This window comes from Pteropus vampyrus, unplaced genomic scaffold (genome assembly GCF_000151845.1).
Source record: "Pteropus vampyrus isolate Shadow unplaced genomic scaffold, Pvam_2.0 Scaffold186, whole genome shotgun sequence".
Classification (NCBI taxonomy): Eukaryota; Metazoa; Chordata; class Mammalia; order Chiroptera; family Pteropodidae; genus Pteropus; species Pteropus vampyrus.
Window position 1 is genome coordinate 2422419 of NW_011888967.1, and position 18836 is coordinate 2441254.

An 18836-nucleotide genomic window follows, 5' to 3' on the forward strand; every position below is an offset into this window, starting at 1 on the left:
GAATTGATATTCCCATAAAAGCCATGTTAAAAATAGGAGGAGGAAGAAGGAAAATGCCCTCACGAGACTACAAAATTATAGTTATGCCATAATGGACCAGAGTACTGTGTATTTGTAGTGGAAATTAGCAGTGAATGATTATAAACTTGAAAATAAGTAAGTATAATATTGTAGGGCTTTTTCCCTAATGGAAGTATGAACAAGATATGGAAGTGGAATAATAGTTGTGATTTATTCTGTCCGGTAGTGTCCAGCCATGTCTCTCAAAGAACACAATGTTTTGTGCGGAGTTTGGAAGAACAAAGAGGCTTTTACTAAATACGGAAGGAAGAACCTAGCATTTCAAGCGAATGGGACAGCATATTCCAAGTTTGAGGAGTGTAGAACAGCATGGTGCATTAGGGGAACAATCAATATTTTAGTTTATTGGAGCATAACATGTTTGAAGGTTTGAAGGGAAATTGAGAGATTTGAATAAATACTTCCAGAGCCAGATCTTGAAGATTTTAAAACTGAACTGATTTGATCATGCTGGGGATGGGGAGCCCCAGAAGAGTATTGACCAGGGAATAGACTGATTGATTGTTTTAGGAAAAACATGTTGGTCTCAGTGTGCTATGGAGGCAGCTGCCTTTGTCATGTTCCTCTGGCATTGTTTTACTTTATAGGTCAATGGCAACTCTGAATATTAGAGAACATATACATTTATTTTCATGCATTAGAATAAAAACAAGGAGCCTGAGAGACAAGTAACAGGAATTGGTCTTGTGTTTTTCCTGATTTCAGTTACCTTTGTGATGCTATCATAACTTTTCTCTTATCTACAAATCATTTTTAATCTAATTTATTAAAATTTTTTAATGGATTCATTTCTTCAGAACTCCAAAAAGGAAAATGTGTGTTCATTTCTTCACAACTCCAAAAAAGAAAATGTATGTTCCTTAACAATGTACATTTGTTAAATTGTAGGTTTAGCCATTGCTTTTATTATATATTAATATAAACCCAACTATTAAAAGAAAAATGCCCTTCTGGGTACCACCCTAAATTCCCCTCTATGAAACATGGGTCCATCTGATGCCATCATTTTATAAATGAGGAATTGATAAGGTAATCAAACGATGTGCCTAAGTCCCCTTTGTTTGCCTGCCATGCCCCAAACAGTTCTGGGGAGACAGCAGTAACAGAACAAAATCATTGCCATCAAGAACTTACATTCTAGTTGGGGACACAAATGAAAAACAAACACATAAAGACCTGGCATAATGCCAGGTAATGTGAAGGGCTGTGAAAAAAATAGAGGGAATAGAGAATGACACAGCGTGCTTCTAGATAGGGTGGTCAAGGAAGGCCTCTCTGTGGTCCCAATGTGTTGAAGGAGCAAGCTGTGGTATAGCTGAGGATGGAGCTGTCCAGGCAGAAGAAATAACAGGAGCAAAGGCACCTGACACATTGGAGGAAGAGCCAAGGCAAACTAGTTATGGTACCATGAAAGCCTGTTTCTTAGGACAACCTTTCCTTCTCTTGCTACCCCATCAGACAGACCTCCTTTTTCTAAACCAAGAATTGACAAGTACATGCCAATTCCAACCTAGCACCTGCTTTACTGGAACACAGCCATGCTCATTTGTTTACATCTTGCCTATGGCTGCTTTTGTGCTCTGACAGCAAAGCTGAATGTTGCGACAGAGACCGTGAGCTAAATTATTTACCATCTGGCCATTTACAGAAAATGTTCGCTGACCCCTACTTCATATCATGCTTTGTTATTGCTGTTGTCAAATGTGGGAAAAATGCTTTTGACATCCTTATAACAATGGAATATACCCTTTCCATGTCAAAATCTAGTTTCTACTTGTAGAAAATCTGATTTCATTTTTTTAAATTGAGTTATGTACCATTGGAAACTTTTTAGTATATTCTATTTTTTCTTTAATGATTACTTGAGAGAATAAAGTAATCTGTCATTACAGTGAAGAATAACACAGTTTGCCCCATACCTGTAGTTTCCTCTTGTTAGTATTCAAATTATATTCTCTCTCAACTACATCTGAAACAGGCTGGTAACATATCCTGTCTGGAGTTATATTGTTGGGTAATGTACAAGATTTGAAAAATTTCCATATGGACAATGTGGCCCAGAGCTACAATTCTCTTTGGAACTAATTACTTTCTCAAATCAAAGGGTCTTGAAGATCATCTGTGACCTCATCTGAAAGCATTGCTGTACCGACTTTACCTAGGGCTTCCTTTTCCACTTAAACAAAACACTCATGGTTCTGGCGACAATATTTTTGTCTTTGGTATAAAGTTTATAGAAGGTGCCTCCCATTTTTACCCTATAAAATATTTCTAAAAAGGAAAACTAAGCAAAAAAAAAAAAAAAAAGTAAGACGAGAGAGAAGAGGATTTTTAAAAAGTACACAAATTGAACTCAGGATTTAAAGCAAGTTAGATGAAAGGTTGAAGTAGTGTCTAGTGAAGGAGTTGAGAAAACTGAATTTTTAAAATATTTCTTACCTTGGAAGGATTATCTATAACCAATTTATTTAGTCTACAGAAGCCTACTGGCTCTGTGTCTCTCAGATGGATGTCTCCCTTCCCTCCCTCTCCTTCTCCTTTAAACTCTGGAAAACTCACCCTGTACATTATAGAACTTTCCAAATATTCACCACTGAGCCCTCTTTTTTAATTGAATTCTTCCCAAGTCACTTCCTGAACTACTCTTTCCCAAAGACTTCCTATTATCATAAGGTAGAGCTTAACAGCTGAAAAGCTATCTGAAAATCTTCCGACTACACAGTCTATAGTTTGATGACTACACATACATGGTTATAGGAGAAAACTTTGGAAAATGTGGAAGAGAAAAGAGAGAAAATAAAAATTAGCTACAGTTTCCACTTTAATATACTCCTTGTCATCTCTATGTGTATTTAAAATTTGTAATTATTCTTCACTTACTGTTTTATGTTTTGCTTTTCTCACAAAACATGAAAATGCATATTTCTCTATATAACTAGTCTTTTGAAGCTTGATTATGATTATCTAATGGCGTGAACCATTTAAGTAGTTTAATTGACTTTCCATTGATGGACTTTCATTTGTTTCCAATTTATCTGTATTATAAATAATGCTGCAGTGAACATCTTTGTGCAATCATGTCTCTTGTCATTCCCTTTGAATAAATGCTTAGAAATGTTACAGCTACATAGAAGAAAGGGTATGCACATTATTAAGGCTGTCACTACATATTATTCTATAGCCAACTCCTGAAGATAGGCAAAGAGACTTTCTTCACCGTGTGTTTAATACTAAAGCTGTCTGATGTTCCATTTGGGTCATGCTTATCGTAATGTTTCCTCAGTTACAAGACACTAACGAGTTTGTTGTTCCTTGTCTCTGGGGAAACCTTGGTAAGTGAGAGACCAGAAGATGTGGGAGTTTGAAGGAGATCAATACTGGAAAGAGCAGAGAGGCAAGGAAAAGGCTGAGGATCTAATCGAAGTTTGAAATAAGTCATTTAGTCCACAATCTGACTCTCAGCGAGTGTCCAAGTGACACATACTAGGCACTTTAAAGGAGATTATGAAAAAATGAGGATTCAAGGGACACTTTTACAGCCTGCAGAGTCGATTGTGAACACCACCTCTCAGCTCTAACATATGTCTGTGGGAAGAGATAAGTCTTTTAGAGATGGAGTGCTCAAATATTCACTTTTTTCAAAAGTATTTTTGTCTTGTTGAAATTTGAGTTCTATTCTCCCCAAGTTTGTCCACCTACCTAGTTAAGAACTATCATTACCTGAAAAATTCAGTTTTAGACGGTATTTGAAAGAGCCATTTTTCTATAAGCCAGAACCTCTCAGTTGGGCCACCCCAGATAAACATGGAACATATCACAGTGTCACTGCTTTTAGTCTGCATCCATGTGCTGTACTGGTCACAGCTCTTCTTCTTCCTCTTTTTTTTTTTTTTTTTTTTTTAACAGGGAAACAGGAGTGTACAGTTCTAATCATATCTCCACAATTGTGGGAGAGGGGCTGCAGGATAAGAGTGATCAGACTAGTTTTTTTATTGACATTTTAGAAGTTGTGGAAGGTCACTGGCAAACTCTTAACTTTATTCTACTGGGGATCATGTTCAGGGACCAAACTATTCTTTTGAAATGTTCGGTTTTTAGCAGTTCCTCTTTAAAGAAATGCTATCATTCCATTCTTTGGGGAGGAATGAACAATGCAGCTTGTGTGTTCAAACCACTTGGAGCATTAATACAGTGTTGCTTTAGAAGGATTTGCTTTCCAAAGTTGAACTTTTCAGAACTCAGAACACCTTATCACACTTTCACAAGGCTTTTCTCTGAAAATGGAAAAAGAAAAAGGGGGAGAGCCTGTCAGGACTTGTGCCAGTTAAATCCGATCTCTCCGGGGATTTGTTTTTCTTCTGGCGTCAGATTAGATGTTCAAATCAAGCAGTGTTTGAGGCTGTGAGGGAATGTCCATGGGATTCTTAGTGAGGCTAATCCCAAAGCAGCACATTCCAAGGGCCTAATCTGCCCAAGTTCATTGCTTACTTGAATCGTCTCTTGGGGGAAGAGCCGGGCAAGTGACTTTTTTTCCAGTGGGCGGTCATAAGAGCATTATTAACGGGATGACCAGCCCCAGACACAGCAAAATGAAAGCAACAGTTGCTGCTCCTGGGACTGCCTTTGCCACCACCCAGAGTCAGTGCTCAGGTAAAATGATTTCAGCTCACTTTCTTCTTGTTCAACTTCCCAATATTGGATCTGGGGGGCTTAGAGGAAGAACAAAGGAATGCCCAGGGAGATGTTGAGGGAAAACAAAAGGCAAAAATGAACGTAGGATTCAGTACTTTGGGGTCTTTGGTGTTTTGTTCTGATTAGGACAAATTGTAATTTGAAAAATGAGACTCAAAATGAGAAATGTAGTGAAATTTTACTCTTCATTTATTTCTATAAAGTTAATGGACTCTTTCTAATCTTACGATTACTTGTCTGGGTTGTCCTTCTTTTAAAGTTGCCCTGCTAAAGTTGCCCTGCTAAAGGATGAATTGCAGTAGTACTTTTCAAGACTTTCTAAGTTAATACAAACTCTATGTACTTGTCAACCATTCCTGCCTGGAGTTCTTGATTCTGTAACTAACTAGTGGGGAGTAAGAAGTGTCAAAGTCGTTTGGGGGACTGTTTGTAGCAGAGCCTTTGTGAAAAAAGTTGAAACCTGCTTAAATGAAATGACTTAATATTTTTTCTTTTGAAGGCAATATTTACAGCTTGTTTGTTTGTTTGTTTCTAGCATTTTGATGTTTTATGAAGTATACATTTGAGTTTGAAAATTTTTACTGTATTCTTCGAGGGTAGTTGTTATACTTTGTTCAAAATGTGAATGTCCTCATTTTTGTTTCAAATAAGATGTCCTTTAATTATTAGCCTTTGAAAAATACTTCTCTTTTACACATCACACATGACTGATAATGCAGAAAGATAAGAAAATAGCCTTTCACAAACTCAGTCGTGGTGATATGACCATTCTACCTTTAGAAAAGAATGTATACAAGTGATTTTCTAAGGGCTGATAGAAGCTATCTTTTCTAAGAGTACATGAGACTTCCGAAGTATATTTAAAAAGAAGAGATTTTAGGACATATTGTGCATTGAAGTTTTGCATTAGAAGAGAATTAAAGGGTCAGCTAGAAACAAGGCATGTCAAAACTATTTCATGCTTTCTAACAAGGATAGCCAGTCTGAGCTAACTTAGTTGGATGTTGAAGCCAAGTATAAAGCCTAACACAGAGTAGTTCAAAGACTTTGAACAAAGAAAAGGGAATTAGTTTAGGGAACAAGTTAAACCATGATTATACTTCAAATATGCCCTCTCCAAGAAAATAATTTTAATAGTCTTAATATCTGTCCACACAAAAGACCTGAATAAAAGCATAAGAAAGCAAAGCCCACAACAGAGCATAGTAACTTATGCATAATATTTTATAGAATTCCTAGTTCATGTGTTATATATGCATTCTTTCTGTTATGTATTATACTTTTCTTCTCAAAAAAAAAAGAATTCAATTCACTCTTTCCATTATTCACAATTCCATTGTGAATAATGGAAAGATTCTTTTTCACATTACATTTCTTTTTTGCCTCCTTCCAATTATTTGTCCCTTTGCAAGAGAAATGGTTAATCAGCTAATAATAAGATATGAAAACTGATCCTCAATCCCTTTGTTAATAATGAGGTACCTTTTCACCTTTGAGAAGATATTTAAGTTGCTAAACTGCACACAAGCCAAATTACTTTATACTTAAAGACCAACAAACACCTTGGTAATCTATATATATAGTAATTCTTACCACACAGCATCTGAGTAAAACTTTCAGGGCTTTCCAAGGTGAAAGTGTGATCCACAAGTGAGAGAATAGTGAAGGTGACCTTGAAAAGTCGAATCAATTTGTCATAGTCTCCCAGATTCTCAAGTTGGAAGTCTTGTGATTACATTTCTTTGTTGTAGTTATTATAAAGATCCCACTTTGTTTGTTTCTTTCTCTTTCTGATGGCTTCCACCCAAATCTTTTACCCCAAGAAGAGAAAAAAAATGACAGCAGAGTATTCATTACTCCACTAATGGGGACTGGAAGGGGTAAATGAGAAGAAGAAAGATGCAAGTATGAACTAGTTCTTTGCCTCTAGATGTCCAACTCTTTCTAAATACCAAAGCACTTCCAGGCTTGCCCAGATGGCACTGCCAAGATCAAGGATACTTAATATCAATAATATCCAATTTGGTGAGGCAGTTTAGCAGAGTGGGTAGGAGTTAAACTCTGGAATAAGACTGCTCAGGTTCAGACTCTGGCTTTAAAACTTATTTGCTGCAATCTGACTCATTTTCTTCATTGGTAAAATGGATATAATAGTAGTACTTCTCTCACAGGGCTTTTCTGAGGATCTAAGAAGATAATGCGTATATGACACAATTCCAAGACCTTAATAAAGGTTAGGCATTTTTATTACCTATTGAGCTCCTACTAAGTGTTAGGTGCTTTTCCTGAATCATCTGTTTCAGTTAATACAACTCTCCAAGGTGGCTGTGATTATCCTCATGTTATAGAAAAGACTTGGGAAAATTAAATAACTTTCCTATGTATCTCGTTAGTGACCAGCCAAGCCTTCTGGGAGCATATCCTCATTTCAAAGTGAGATCAATCTAGGTCAGATCTGCTACAGAAATTTCATAGTACTCTTATCTTAAACTTCATCTTATCTTTTAGTACTAGAACCAACCCAGGACTGGTCCCTCTTCTTGAAGTGAAAACACAGTACCTAAATAATAATAATAATAACAACTCTGTGTATCAGGTATTATTCTCGTGCCCATTTTAGAGATGAAGAAAACTAGGGAATGAAGAAATTATATGACTTTGCCCATGTCACTGAATCCCACTCAGTTTTTCTAACTGCAAATCTCACGCTCTACCCATGACAGTGCCATCCCTGCTTCCTTTTCAGAGCGTTGATCAACACCCTCTAAAATTCCCAGATGATCTTCCAAAAGAACCTTGTGAATCCTAGCCAAAGTGGGCCACAAGGAAAAAAGGAAAGTTCACTCTCTTTTGCTCTCCAAGGTATAGGAAAAGTTGGTTTCAGATGTCCAGTGAGAAATATTTTTACCGTTTTTCTGCCAACAGATGTTATCAACAAAGATATTCAGTGTCAAGGAAAAAATCACAGCCTATGAGTAGTTTAACTTACAGGCTTTTTTAAAAGATAAAGGCTGGTTATCATCTACACTGCTAAGCTCATTTCTGTTGCAAAGATGTAGCCACTATCTTTTCCTACATATTTGAAAAGAAAAATCTTTGAGAATAGACACTGGGGCTTTTTTCATGCCCAGTTGACAAACAGAACTGTAAATGTTATCTTGGGCCACTTGGACCTGAGGATCTCTGAGGCAAGGTGTAGACAGTGCAGAAACACTCAGAAATTATGTGACCTGATTTGTGACCAGGACTGAAAGAGGATGCAGTTCCTTTGTACCCCTCAAGCATCCCCCATGTGGCTACTTTTTAAATGTGTGTCATTATGAGTATTAGACAAATACTGCCTTCAGTGCCACATGCTTCTGTAAACTCCACTGTGGAAAAGGAGGTTGATTAAGGGGTGGAAGGCAGACCTTAGAACAACTTATAAAGATATTTGGTTCTTTGGCAGAGTCAATATCCATTACGGCCAGCAAATGAAGAGTTGTCACAATTAACACTGGTCTTTGAGACAGGCCAAGTAAACGACTCAGTTGTGCTTTGGCCCTGTATATTTTAAGAGTATGAATCTAGTCCTGGTGCTGGGTTAGGGAAAAGATGATACTAGATAGAAATAACATTATAGGTTGCTCAAGCAACTTCCATGACACTTTACTTTGGAACAAATATGGTACAGTTTTCTAGAATATCCTCTATCCTCTTGGGAACCGAATCTCAGTGGCCGTATTTTGGGTGGACAGTCCCAACAATGCCCATTCTAAGAGATGTGTTTGCTGTACTTAAAGGCATGTGGGTTACAAAAAAAAAATTGCTATCTTACTCCCTTCCCTAAGACATCACATGTGAAAGCTTGGACTGTGATGAAGACATTTATCTTCCTTACATTTCTAGTTCCTTTTCCCCGCCTCTGTATTTAAGCACTGTTAATTTAGGTTTTAGAAGAAGCATGGTGATGGATTAGGGCCCTTGAGTTATGTAATTCCCTTACCATTTTTCTTTCCTTCTACAAAGAAAATCTAAGTTTCGGCCATGAAAATTTATATTTGTTTAGATATACGGTTAACCCTTGAATAATGCAGGAGTTAAGGGAGCCAACCCCCAGCACAGCCAAAAATTTGAGTAAAACTCATGATTCCCCAAAAACTTAAGTGTTAATGGCCTACTGTTGACCGGAAGCCTTATCGATAATCTGAACAGTTGACTAACACATATTGTGTTTATTATATGTATTATATACTGTGTTCTTACAATAAAGTAAACTAGAGAAGAGAAAATGTTACTAAGAAAATCATAATGAAGAGAAAATATATTTTAAATATTTATTGAAAAAAATCCACGTTAAGTGAACCCACACAGTTCAAATCTGTACTGTTTAAGGGTCAATTATATATCTTCTCATAACTGAATACTGGTTATAGGGTTACAAACATACTGCTCTATGTTTTTTTTTCCTATGTAAATAGCATTGTTTTTCTGTCCTTAAAAATCATTATCAATTTGTGTTTGGTTCTATTATAAACATTTTTTTAATTGTCTTTTCCTTTAATTCTCAATATATAATGTTAAATAACCTAATCAAGTTCTGGGAGTAATTAGTTTTTGCCATATGCAGTGTTTATGTGTGTAACCACAATTTCAAGTCTGTTTATGAAATACCAGTCTATTATGTGATTGTGAAATTGTCCTGGTTAGTCAAAAATAGTTAAAGATTATATTCACCTTTCTTCTTCGTCTTCTTTTTTTTTTTTTTTTCAGGCTCAGAAATCCTGGATAGAAAGAGCATTTTATAAAAGAGAATGTGTTCACATCATACCCAGCACCAAAGACCCCCATAGGTAATCTTGCTGTCTCTATACTATACTGAGTATATGAAGTAGCAACTGTGGGAACAAAACTACAGTTGTACTCACTATCCATTGCATGTAAACTAATGTGAAATTAAAGATAAATTTTTATTGTTGCTAGACATCTTTGAAACAATCTTATATACATGCGCCATATGATATGCCACCCCTGCAGTTAATTCTCTAAGAGCCTATACAGAATAACAGATATACCATCAGGGAAGGAATTAATCACTGTATCTAGGAACGAGTTATTTATATTTTTAGTATGATTCCTGTTTTTCCTTTTTAAGCATTTCATCAAAATGTTTAGGTCTTACCAATGTGCTTTGCTATAGTGAAAAAGAGATTTTTAAATAAACGACTCCTAGCAGATTACTAATTAGACTTTCTAATTAGTAATTACTAATTACTAATACAGACTTTCAGATTCCTCTCCAAGCATATTTTTAGTATCCTACTTACCTTCCTAAACATCAACAGACTATAAGGTGGGAAGTATTTGGATAAAGTAACATGTGAATGTCTGGAAATGCCTTTTTGAAAAGGCAATGTAATAAAGCAGTTTAAAATATAGACTATAGAGTCATAAAAACTAACTGTATAATTAGTTTTCAAATATCCTGTGAATAATTTTTTCATTGTTTCTTTAGGAACACTTAAGATGAAGATATATTTTTTTCTCAGAATTGAATAACTGACAGTAAATGTCAATTAGGTAAAGACAAGTTAGGTTGTGACTCACATATGAGTGAGATTCCTCATTTAAATATGCATGTTAAAATTCTCCCCTTGAATCTGTTCAGTATCCTTCCTACAAGATTTGATAGACAGGAGGAGTAAGAAGTTGAAAAACCTACAGAACTTTTGTTCGCAGATTCCAATCCTAAACAATGTGGCAGATGTGAAAGGGGTTGGGTGGAGAAGGACGGAAGGCATATCACAGCTTATACAGCTAAAAGAAAATGAAGAAGAGACAGAAAAGATACGTGCATCAAGTAAATTCTAAATTCAACATTTGCTTGAAACAGCCATATCGTGGGATTCCACCTGAAAATTGACTGATTAGCTTGCTACGGTTTGTAGATTTTTCCAGCCTTAAGTGTGTATTCCAATAATGGCTAATACAGTGAGTTCACTTTGACCTCTTATGTTATAGGTGTTGCTGTGGGCGTCTAATAGGCCAGCATGTCGGCCTCACTCCCAGTATATCCATTCTTCAGAATGAGAAAAATGAGAATCGCCTTTCCCGAAATGACCTCCAGTCTGAGAAGTGGTCCATCAGCAAGCACACTCAGCTCAGCCCAACGGACGCTTTTGGGACCATTGAGTTTCAAGGAGGTGGCCATTCCAACAAAGCTATGGTAATCAGAAAAAATTCAGTCAGTCCCCAAGTTCTAGCTCAAGTCTTGCAAAAGAATGGTAAAGAGCTAGAGATTTAGTCTTTGGGCCTAATCCCAGCTCTGCCTGTTCCTGGCTGGGTGACCTGCTTTAATTACTTTGTCCCTGTACATCTCTATAACAGAAAGAAAACCTTCCTCCCAGAATTTTTAAAAGAATTAGTATGTGATCAGACACATGACTATTATTTTTATTAATAATAACTGTAGCTTTCCATAGTTATCCACTGTTTATTATGTTACTTTCTGGGTCTCATTCATTAAGATATGTTATTCTAATTCCTTTGGTAAAAATATTTTACCTTTGAGTCTCTGTTTTGTTCTATTGGTAACTCTCTCAATTAGAAGCAATTCTCTCAATTAGAAGTAGAAATGATCATCTCAGACTAATTTCTTCCCTGTTCTAACAGAGATCTTGCCATCCAAACTGAACGTTTTTTTCTCCAAGCAGCTGCATTCAATAATGTTCGCAATAAAAGAGCTCCATATGAAAAGCTTTTTTTTTTTTTTTTTTTTTTTGGAAAGGAGGCTGTAGGAAATATACCAATTTTACTTCTAAGAATTGCCGCTTCTAAATTTCAGCTTTCATCCTGGACCTCTACTTGGCTGACAGATTTTGCCAGGAGAAAAGTATACCATGTGTTTTTGGAAGTTCTAGAAATGTGATATTCTAACAAGCTTGCTTCTAACTGTTAAAAGAAAGAGTTAGTTGAGGGTAGAGCAGTTGGTGGTGGCTGTTCTCAGTCATGCTACAGAGTTTTCGAGTTTGGAAAGGAAGTTTGCTTAGAGAAGCATAATGCAAAATGCAAGGGAAGTCACTTCACGCCAGTTACAGTCTGAAAATGTGCAATAAAGCTACCTCTCTTGTCTCTTTCCTCTCCTTTTCCCTTTCCTCATCTGCCCTCCCCGACCGCTGTAGTATTTTCTTCACCAAGAATGGCTGACTGAGGTATTCTCACAATTCTTTCCTAAGAAAATTAATTTAGAGCTATATTAAATTAAATATATATTAAATTAAAACCAATTTTGAGCAATATATTGGAAAGAAGAGAATACCGTGTGCAACCTCCAGCGAAGCCTGGGTAAACAAAGAAAGGGTCAGTCTGGGCCTGCACAGAACCAAGGGAAGTAAAGATGTGGCAACTCCCTCATCCTTTTAAGGGGTGTATTTACCCACACAAGATCCTTAAGTGTCCCCCACGCAGCACAGTCCTCATTCACATTATGGGATTGAACCATAAAAAATGTAGATCCCCTGGAACCATTCATTAACTAAACGTCACGCACATTCTCCCTATAAGAAAAGTACTGCAGATGAGGAAGTGGCTTGGTGGGCAATAATCATAGAGTGGTACACCCAATGACTTCAAAGGGTCTTGAATGGTGCCTGCAAGCCTCGTGCCACATGCCCAGAGGCACATAGTAAGCTTCTGGTCATCGTTTCCATAAACATTCAATGTCTGTCAAATATAGAGCTCATAATTTGCTCATAAGTAAAGGGTCCCTCCAAAGTGATCACCAGGGGATATTTTAATTACTGTAATGTTGCCAGTGACCGCAACATATTCTGGGGACTGATTTCATATAATTTATAGATCACAAGAGAAAAGCAATCTATATTTTCATCAAATAATGCTTTTAACCAAAAATTAATCTCAAGTACCTGAAATTCAAAAAACTTAAGATTTAGTCACAAATGACCTCTGCTAGTTGTTAAAAGTCAAGTCTATTGTCAGAAGATAAAGTTTTCCACCATTAAAGATTCTAAAACAAAGTACTAGTTTAGTAGTGAAGAGTGTGGATTCTGGATACAGGCACTCTAAGTTTTTCCCAGAACCATCATATATTTGCTATGTAACATGGGAAAAGTTAATTAACTTTTCTGGACCTCAGTAATTTATTCTGCTGTCTAGGAATAATCATACAACCATTATGCGTATTAAATGAAACAACATATGTAAATCATTTGACACAATGCCAGGCATATAATAAATATAATGCTGTTTTTACCATTATCATCATCACTACTTGTTTCAGGCTCTGAAAAAATTTTTAAGTATTTTGATTAATACTTTGAAAGACATGCATTTAGATGCATGTCTTTATTTGTTATTTTACAAAATCAAATTACATTCTTTTAGTTGACCCTTTAAAACAATTCCAGAAGTTCTGATTCCTTTGCCTAGTGGTTGAGCACAGAATCTGAAGCCACGTTGCTGGGTTTATAACCTGTCCTGTCACTTACCAGCTGTGTGACTTTGTCCTATTTACTTAACTTCTCAGTGCCTCAGTTTCCTCATCTGATTCCTACTTTGTAGGGCCATAACAAGGATTAAATGAGTTAATATATATTAAGCGCTTAGAATAGTGCCCGGTGTTTAAACTAAATAAGTGTTTGCTGTGTTATTACTTCTACTAAGAGTTCACTTATTATAGTTACAAGAGAGTCTTTGTGACCAATTAAAATAAGATGCATGATCTTGAAATCAGAACTGTATCTAAACCCTTACTCTCTCGCCGACTAGCTAGAAAGTCTTGGTTAAACCAGTCAACTTAGCTGAGCCTCAAGATTTCTTATCTATAAAGTGAGCATGATTGCCTTATGAGAAATGCATGAGGCTTAGAGAGAAGATAAAATTACCTGGTATACAGCTAGTGCTCAAAATATTTATGAAAATCATAGTGACGGCACAGCAAAGCAACTTTCTTTACTTCCTTAACATATCCAAAGATATGTTAAAATATTTCTACAGGAGTACCAGCCTGCATAAACTGGCATTAGTGACAGTCATCGGCAGGAGGCTACCACTGTGAACACCAGCTTATCAATGACTAGAGATGTGTGGCTTGAAATCACCCATCATACACTTTGACTTCTGCATTGAGTTAATCTCCTGAATCCACTCATTCTAGCAAAACAAAAAGTGAGATGCTGTTACTTGGTGTCCTCCCTACTTTATTCACTATAGACCTCAACAATTAGATGCCTACTTGTGCCTTTTATGATAGACAAAGCCAAGATATCTTCTCATTATATAATTCTCCTCTAGTTGAGATTTTTCCCCTCCTAAAAATTTCTAGTGAATTTGAGAAACCTTAAGGACCCTGGAGCTTGGAACTCCAAATAAGTTTGTTAGAATGTGCATCCTTCAAAATATTAATCAAAGTATTTTTGTAACACCTTTCAGGGTCCAATCGTAGTAATAGCAACTAAAATATATTGAACATCTACTGTGTGCCCAACATTATATAAAGTACTTACATATGTTATTTCATGTTTGTGACAGTAGAATTATTATTTCTATATGACAGAATAACATACTAAGACCTAGAAAAGTAATTTGCCCCACATCCTACAGCTAATATATGTGTGTGTATATATAGATGTCTGTATACACACATATATATATACATGCACATATAATATTTAATTATAAAGGAAAAAACTTGAAGAGGCAGATAGAGCTTTCACTGTGTTCCAGAAGAGTAGACACATATGGACATTAAATTTTAACAACCCTCCCCAGGCCCCATATAGCTCTATTGAACCCAGAACTGTCTATTGGCAATCAGGTTAGGCAAGGTTAGCTATATGACTTGTGGAGCACAGTGCAAAACAAAAATGTACTCACAGGGTCAGGGAAATCAATGCCCCCTTCCCACAGCTGACAGCCCCAACCTGCAATGGACGTGCAACCCCCAAGGGGTTGCCATCTCCACACTGGAACGTGCTTGGTATCTGGCGTGGGTGAGATTTCCCACCAAGTGACCCATGAAACACGCCGTGGCACTGCCAGCCCAAGGCAGAGACAGACAGTTCCTTGCCCTACCCTGAAATGCTACAGGGCACACACTTGACCCTCACCCTCTTCTTTTCCTCTCCCAGGTCGCAGCCAGGAATGTAGGGTGATAATGGAATGTAATCTTATCGCTGCCCCATGCAGAGCTGGGGAGGGGAAGCTAGTCTGTCAGGGATACCAGAGACAGGAGCAGGTAGCTGAGATCCCCTCTCAGGGAGGCAGCAAGAGGTAGGACAGCGACCAGGGGCGTGTACGAGCCAAGGCTCCAAGCCCACTGCACATGCTTCATTGTCCTATCAGACTTCACTTACAAAACACAAATTCAAGGATAGAATTGTTGAAAATTTCGAGACAAGAAGTGGAAAGCATTAAACCCTAAGCAGTGCGACCACACTGAGGTTAAGCTCGCCTGCCCTGAATGGTTTCCCCTCAGTCACTACGAGGGGAAACCCTGAGTCTCATCATCCAAATGAGGACAAATTTTCCTTTCTATTACCATCAAATATTTAACAGGTAGGAGTCCCCACTATTCACCAGACACAATGAGCATTTTGTCCACTTTGAATACTTGCCCTCGAATTATTCTGACCCTCCTACCTAGACAAAGGGGTAGAGTTGTCCATAGATCATATATGTCTTTTTTTATCAGGCAGGATGGTCATTTTGCACCACCTCTGCCTTCTTCACCTCTTGTCCTCTCCAACAAACCAGCACGCACTTTGGACAAAGGAACAATCAGCAACTGCTCTCTGTTAAAGAGTGCTAGTCTTTAGATGGGAAAGGCATAGTTAATTATTTGCCAAGATTTAAGTGAAACAGGTTAGCTAGCTTAATATGTTTTTGGTCCCCTGCTCCTGACAAGAATATATGAAAGTTAAAAAGATTTTTAAACAAAGTAGCAGAAAACTCTAGAGGGCAGATTAACTTTGACATTCATTAATTTTTTTAAAAAAAAATAAGTTTAACATTAACTTTTCCCTTCAAGACAGCCCAAGATAAAGCACTTGGGTCCAAAATGCCAATGTGGTCTCAACATAATATGAGGCAGAACCTGCTGGAGTTTGGTAGAAGATACAGTTGGAGAAAAAGAGAATTATTATTTAAATAACTAATTATTATAAAATTTATGAAAATGTGAAAACCAGATCTGCTCGGGAACATTATATATCTGTGCTACCACATTGGAGTACAGTGTCATGTCACAGAATTCTGCCCTCTAAAGGTACTGGAGGGATCAGATGCAGTGGTTTTCAGCTTAGAGGCTCAGAATAACTCGTGGAGCTACTATAAATACTGGTGTCCAAGAATCTGTTCCAGAGAGTCTCCTTCCTCGATTTGGGATAGAACCTGGCATCCAAAGTTTTTTAAAAGTTAACCAAGTTATTCTACTGTTCGGATATAAAAAATACTAAATAGTCCCAAATCCCACTACCTGTTTTATAGATGAGGCAGCTGGAGCCCAGTCAAGTTAAATTATTTTCCAAGAGTCACCCAATTGTTTAACAGCAAAGATAGTTTTTGAATCCCAGCTCCCCAGGACTCCCCATCAGTTCTGTTTCTTCTCTGTCATATGTGCCTGATATACACTATAGTAGTGTTTTGAAAGGAAGCTAATTACTATTATGATTCTAGCTTTTCATAAGGATTCTGAAAACTTTATAGTAGAATTATAAAATCACTATTATTTGACCAGGTTAGTTAAACGCAAAAGCTGTGAGCAGGTTTTGCGTTTATAATATTATAATATTATAATTTTATAATATTATAAAATTATATCCTAGGTTAATAGAAACACTTTCTGAGCCTTTCCTAGTACTTTGTGGTATTCTGTCCTCAATTCCAAGGCTTGACAAGCCCTAGTAAAACAGCCATGAAACCAACTTTTCTTACACATTACAGAGAGAAAAAGTGACACAGGAAGTAGACATTTGAAACTGACAGTAAATGAAAGATTCTCACTCCCTTCTCTTCTCAACACCAAGCCACATCTTACCAAATTGCATGTCCCCAAAAAAAGCATTCCTGGGCTTTTAGGAGACCTGACCATTTATTTAGGCATCTCATAAAAGTCAGAACAGAGGGACCAAAGAAAAAAGATACAAAGGTACTAAAGCTCTGGTTTCAGCATTGTTTTTCCAGGGTGGGTCCCAACTGACTTCTTTAAACTGCCTTAGAGAGCAGTACCAAGACATGAGTTCTTTCTCAGACTCTCTATCTGAGGCTCAGGCTATAGGTTATTTAGAAAAGGAATCAGTACTGGACTTGATTAAATAGAATCTTATTTGCTTACTAGTCATCTCTTCTAATTAATGCTGAGCTGACAAGTGGACAAGGTAAGTATCACCTAAGTAAGGGCTTGTATTTAAACTTCTCAAGTCACCCACATAATTCTCTTCAGGTTTTCTCTTGCTATTTATTTACTCTGCTTTTTAGATCAACTTGAGCCCCTTATTACAGTTTTCATACAATCTAGATAATTATTCTTATGCCTCATTTTCATACTGAAAACTCTAACTAGGAAATCTGCCAAGATAAAAGTCTTATTGTCTGAGCATTGTGAGTGGAGGATGATAGGGAATAGGGAAAACTGAGGGAGAGATACTAGGTTGGGAGTGATGGGAGGCTGTTATCAGCATGGCAACTACAAACTGGTTTTCTTAAAATGCTTTGGGATTAAATTTGACTTTTAAAAACTTGTCTTACTTTGCATTATGCAAATTCAAACTGAGAATCATAATTGACTGACACACACCAAATATGAAATTAAATGAATCCCACTTCATAAAACAAAATAGCAGATCACTAGAGTATGGCTAAGTAAGCAGCTTTGTATAAGCATGGTAAGGTAGTTGAAGGAGTTTGTAATTATTCCATTGATTTCCAATTTTAACCTTGTAATCTCTTGGCCATTGAAATGATGGTGCCTTCAGAAGCACTTTCTGAAACAGAATAAAACTAGAATTTATCACTGTAACTTCTGATCCCAATCATAGACCTATAGAGAAGAAATAAACAATTCTCCTCAAAAAACCTACCTTGCCCCTAGAAAATTCCCAGCTCCTTGCTTCTAGAAAATTTTCACTAAGTAATTCTGGCATAAAATTCATAGAGTACCCCCTGTGACCTGTTCATATTCTCAGTGAAGTTTTACAATTATTTCTAAACCTTAGCTTTTGTTTATCAGCCCCCATTACCTGGAAGTATCTGATATCTTAAAACTAAGGAATCACAAAAACAATAGGGACTAAATTACAATGGCATTTTCACTTCCAAAGTTTTATGGGTTATCAAACAAGGAATCCAATAACAGTGACACTTCACTTTTGCATTCCAAATATTTTCTTTGTAGGGAACTTCTACATGTATTAAATCGCCATAAGTATTAAACTCTAACTGGAAAACAAAAGACTCCGTGGACTTGAAAAGCTGATATCAGCAAAATTGTCATAGCAGTCTAGTGCAGCATATTCTCCTTGGCCACAGCTTTAATTAAAAGTGCTGATTTAAAATGTGATTACGAAGAATTAGAAAATGAAATGATGCTTGTCACATTTCTCAGAAGAAAGGAAAATAGAGCAAATTTCCCACTGCGGGCTCAGAAATAAAAAGGCATTACAAATACTGTTAAAATAGATTTAGTATTAGTAGTTCTGTTACTCAGAACAAGCTCCTTACAAATACCAGTTGATCATTTCCAAGAATTAAAGACAGCTGTGCAGTGGTAGAAGAATTTGTCATCTACCATTTCCAAGAGTGTAGCTAGATTGATTGTTCTGCAAGTCTTTTACATTTTTATTTAAAAAGCTGGGCAAAATGATGTGGGTAAAAATTTAGAGCTAAAGAAGTAACTGATTATCAGAGCCAAATTGCTCCACAGAAGCTCAAGTTCAGAATGACAAAGGAAGATTATTACTAATTTTTAACAGCCTCAGCCTGTTCTAAGTAGTACCGGCTGATTCCCCAGTCTCTAGCCTTTGACCACCCTGTGTATTATAAAGGGAAAAGGATACCAGCTGGTTTGT

General features: G+C 36.8%; 1 protein-coding gene across 8 annotated transcripts in view; it reads left to right on the forward strand.

The window, feature by feature from the left end:
- Positions 1-18836, forward strand: part of TRPM3 (transient receptor potential cation channel subfamily M member 3) — a 512305-nt gene that overhangs the window by 239444 nt on the left and 254025 nt on the right. For 3 of the 8 annotated variants that reach the window (XM_011371287.2, XM_023537352.1, XM_023537353.1), the window contains exons 1-3: positions 4562-4731; positions 9526-9605; positions 10774-10978. In XM_011371287.2, coding sequence (XP_011369589.1) covers positions 10976-10978 — 3 coding nt within the window. In that variant the 5' untranslated portion in view covers positions 4562-4731; positions 9526-9605; positions 10774-10975. Of the gene's footprint in view, positions 1-4561; positions 4732-6944; positions 7007-7602; positions 7636-9525; positions 9606-10773; positions 10979-18836 lie in introns of those variants that run through there. The other 5 variants (XM_011371276.2, XM_011371290.2, XM_023537349.1 and 2 more) reach the window with 4 other exon arrangements.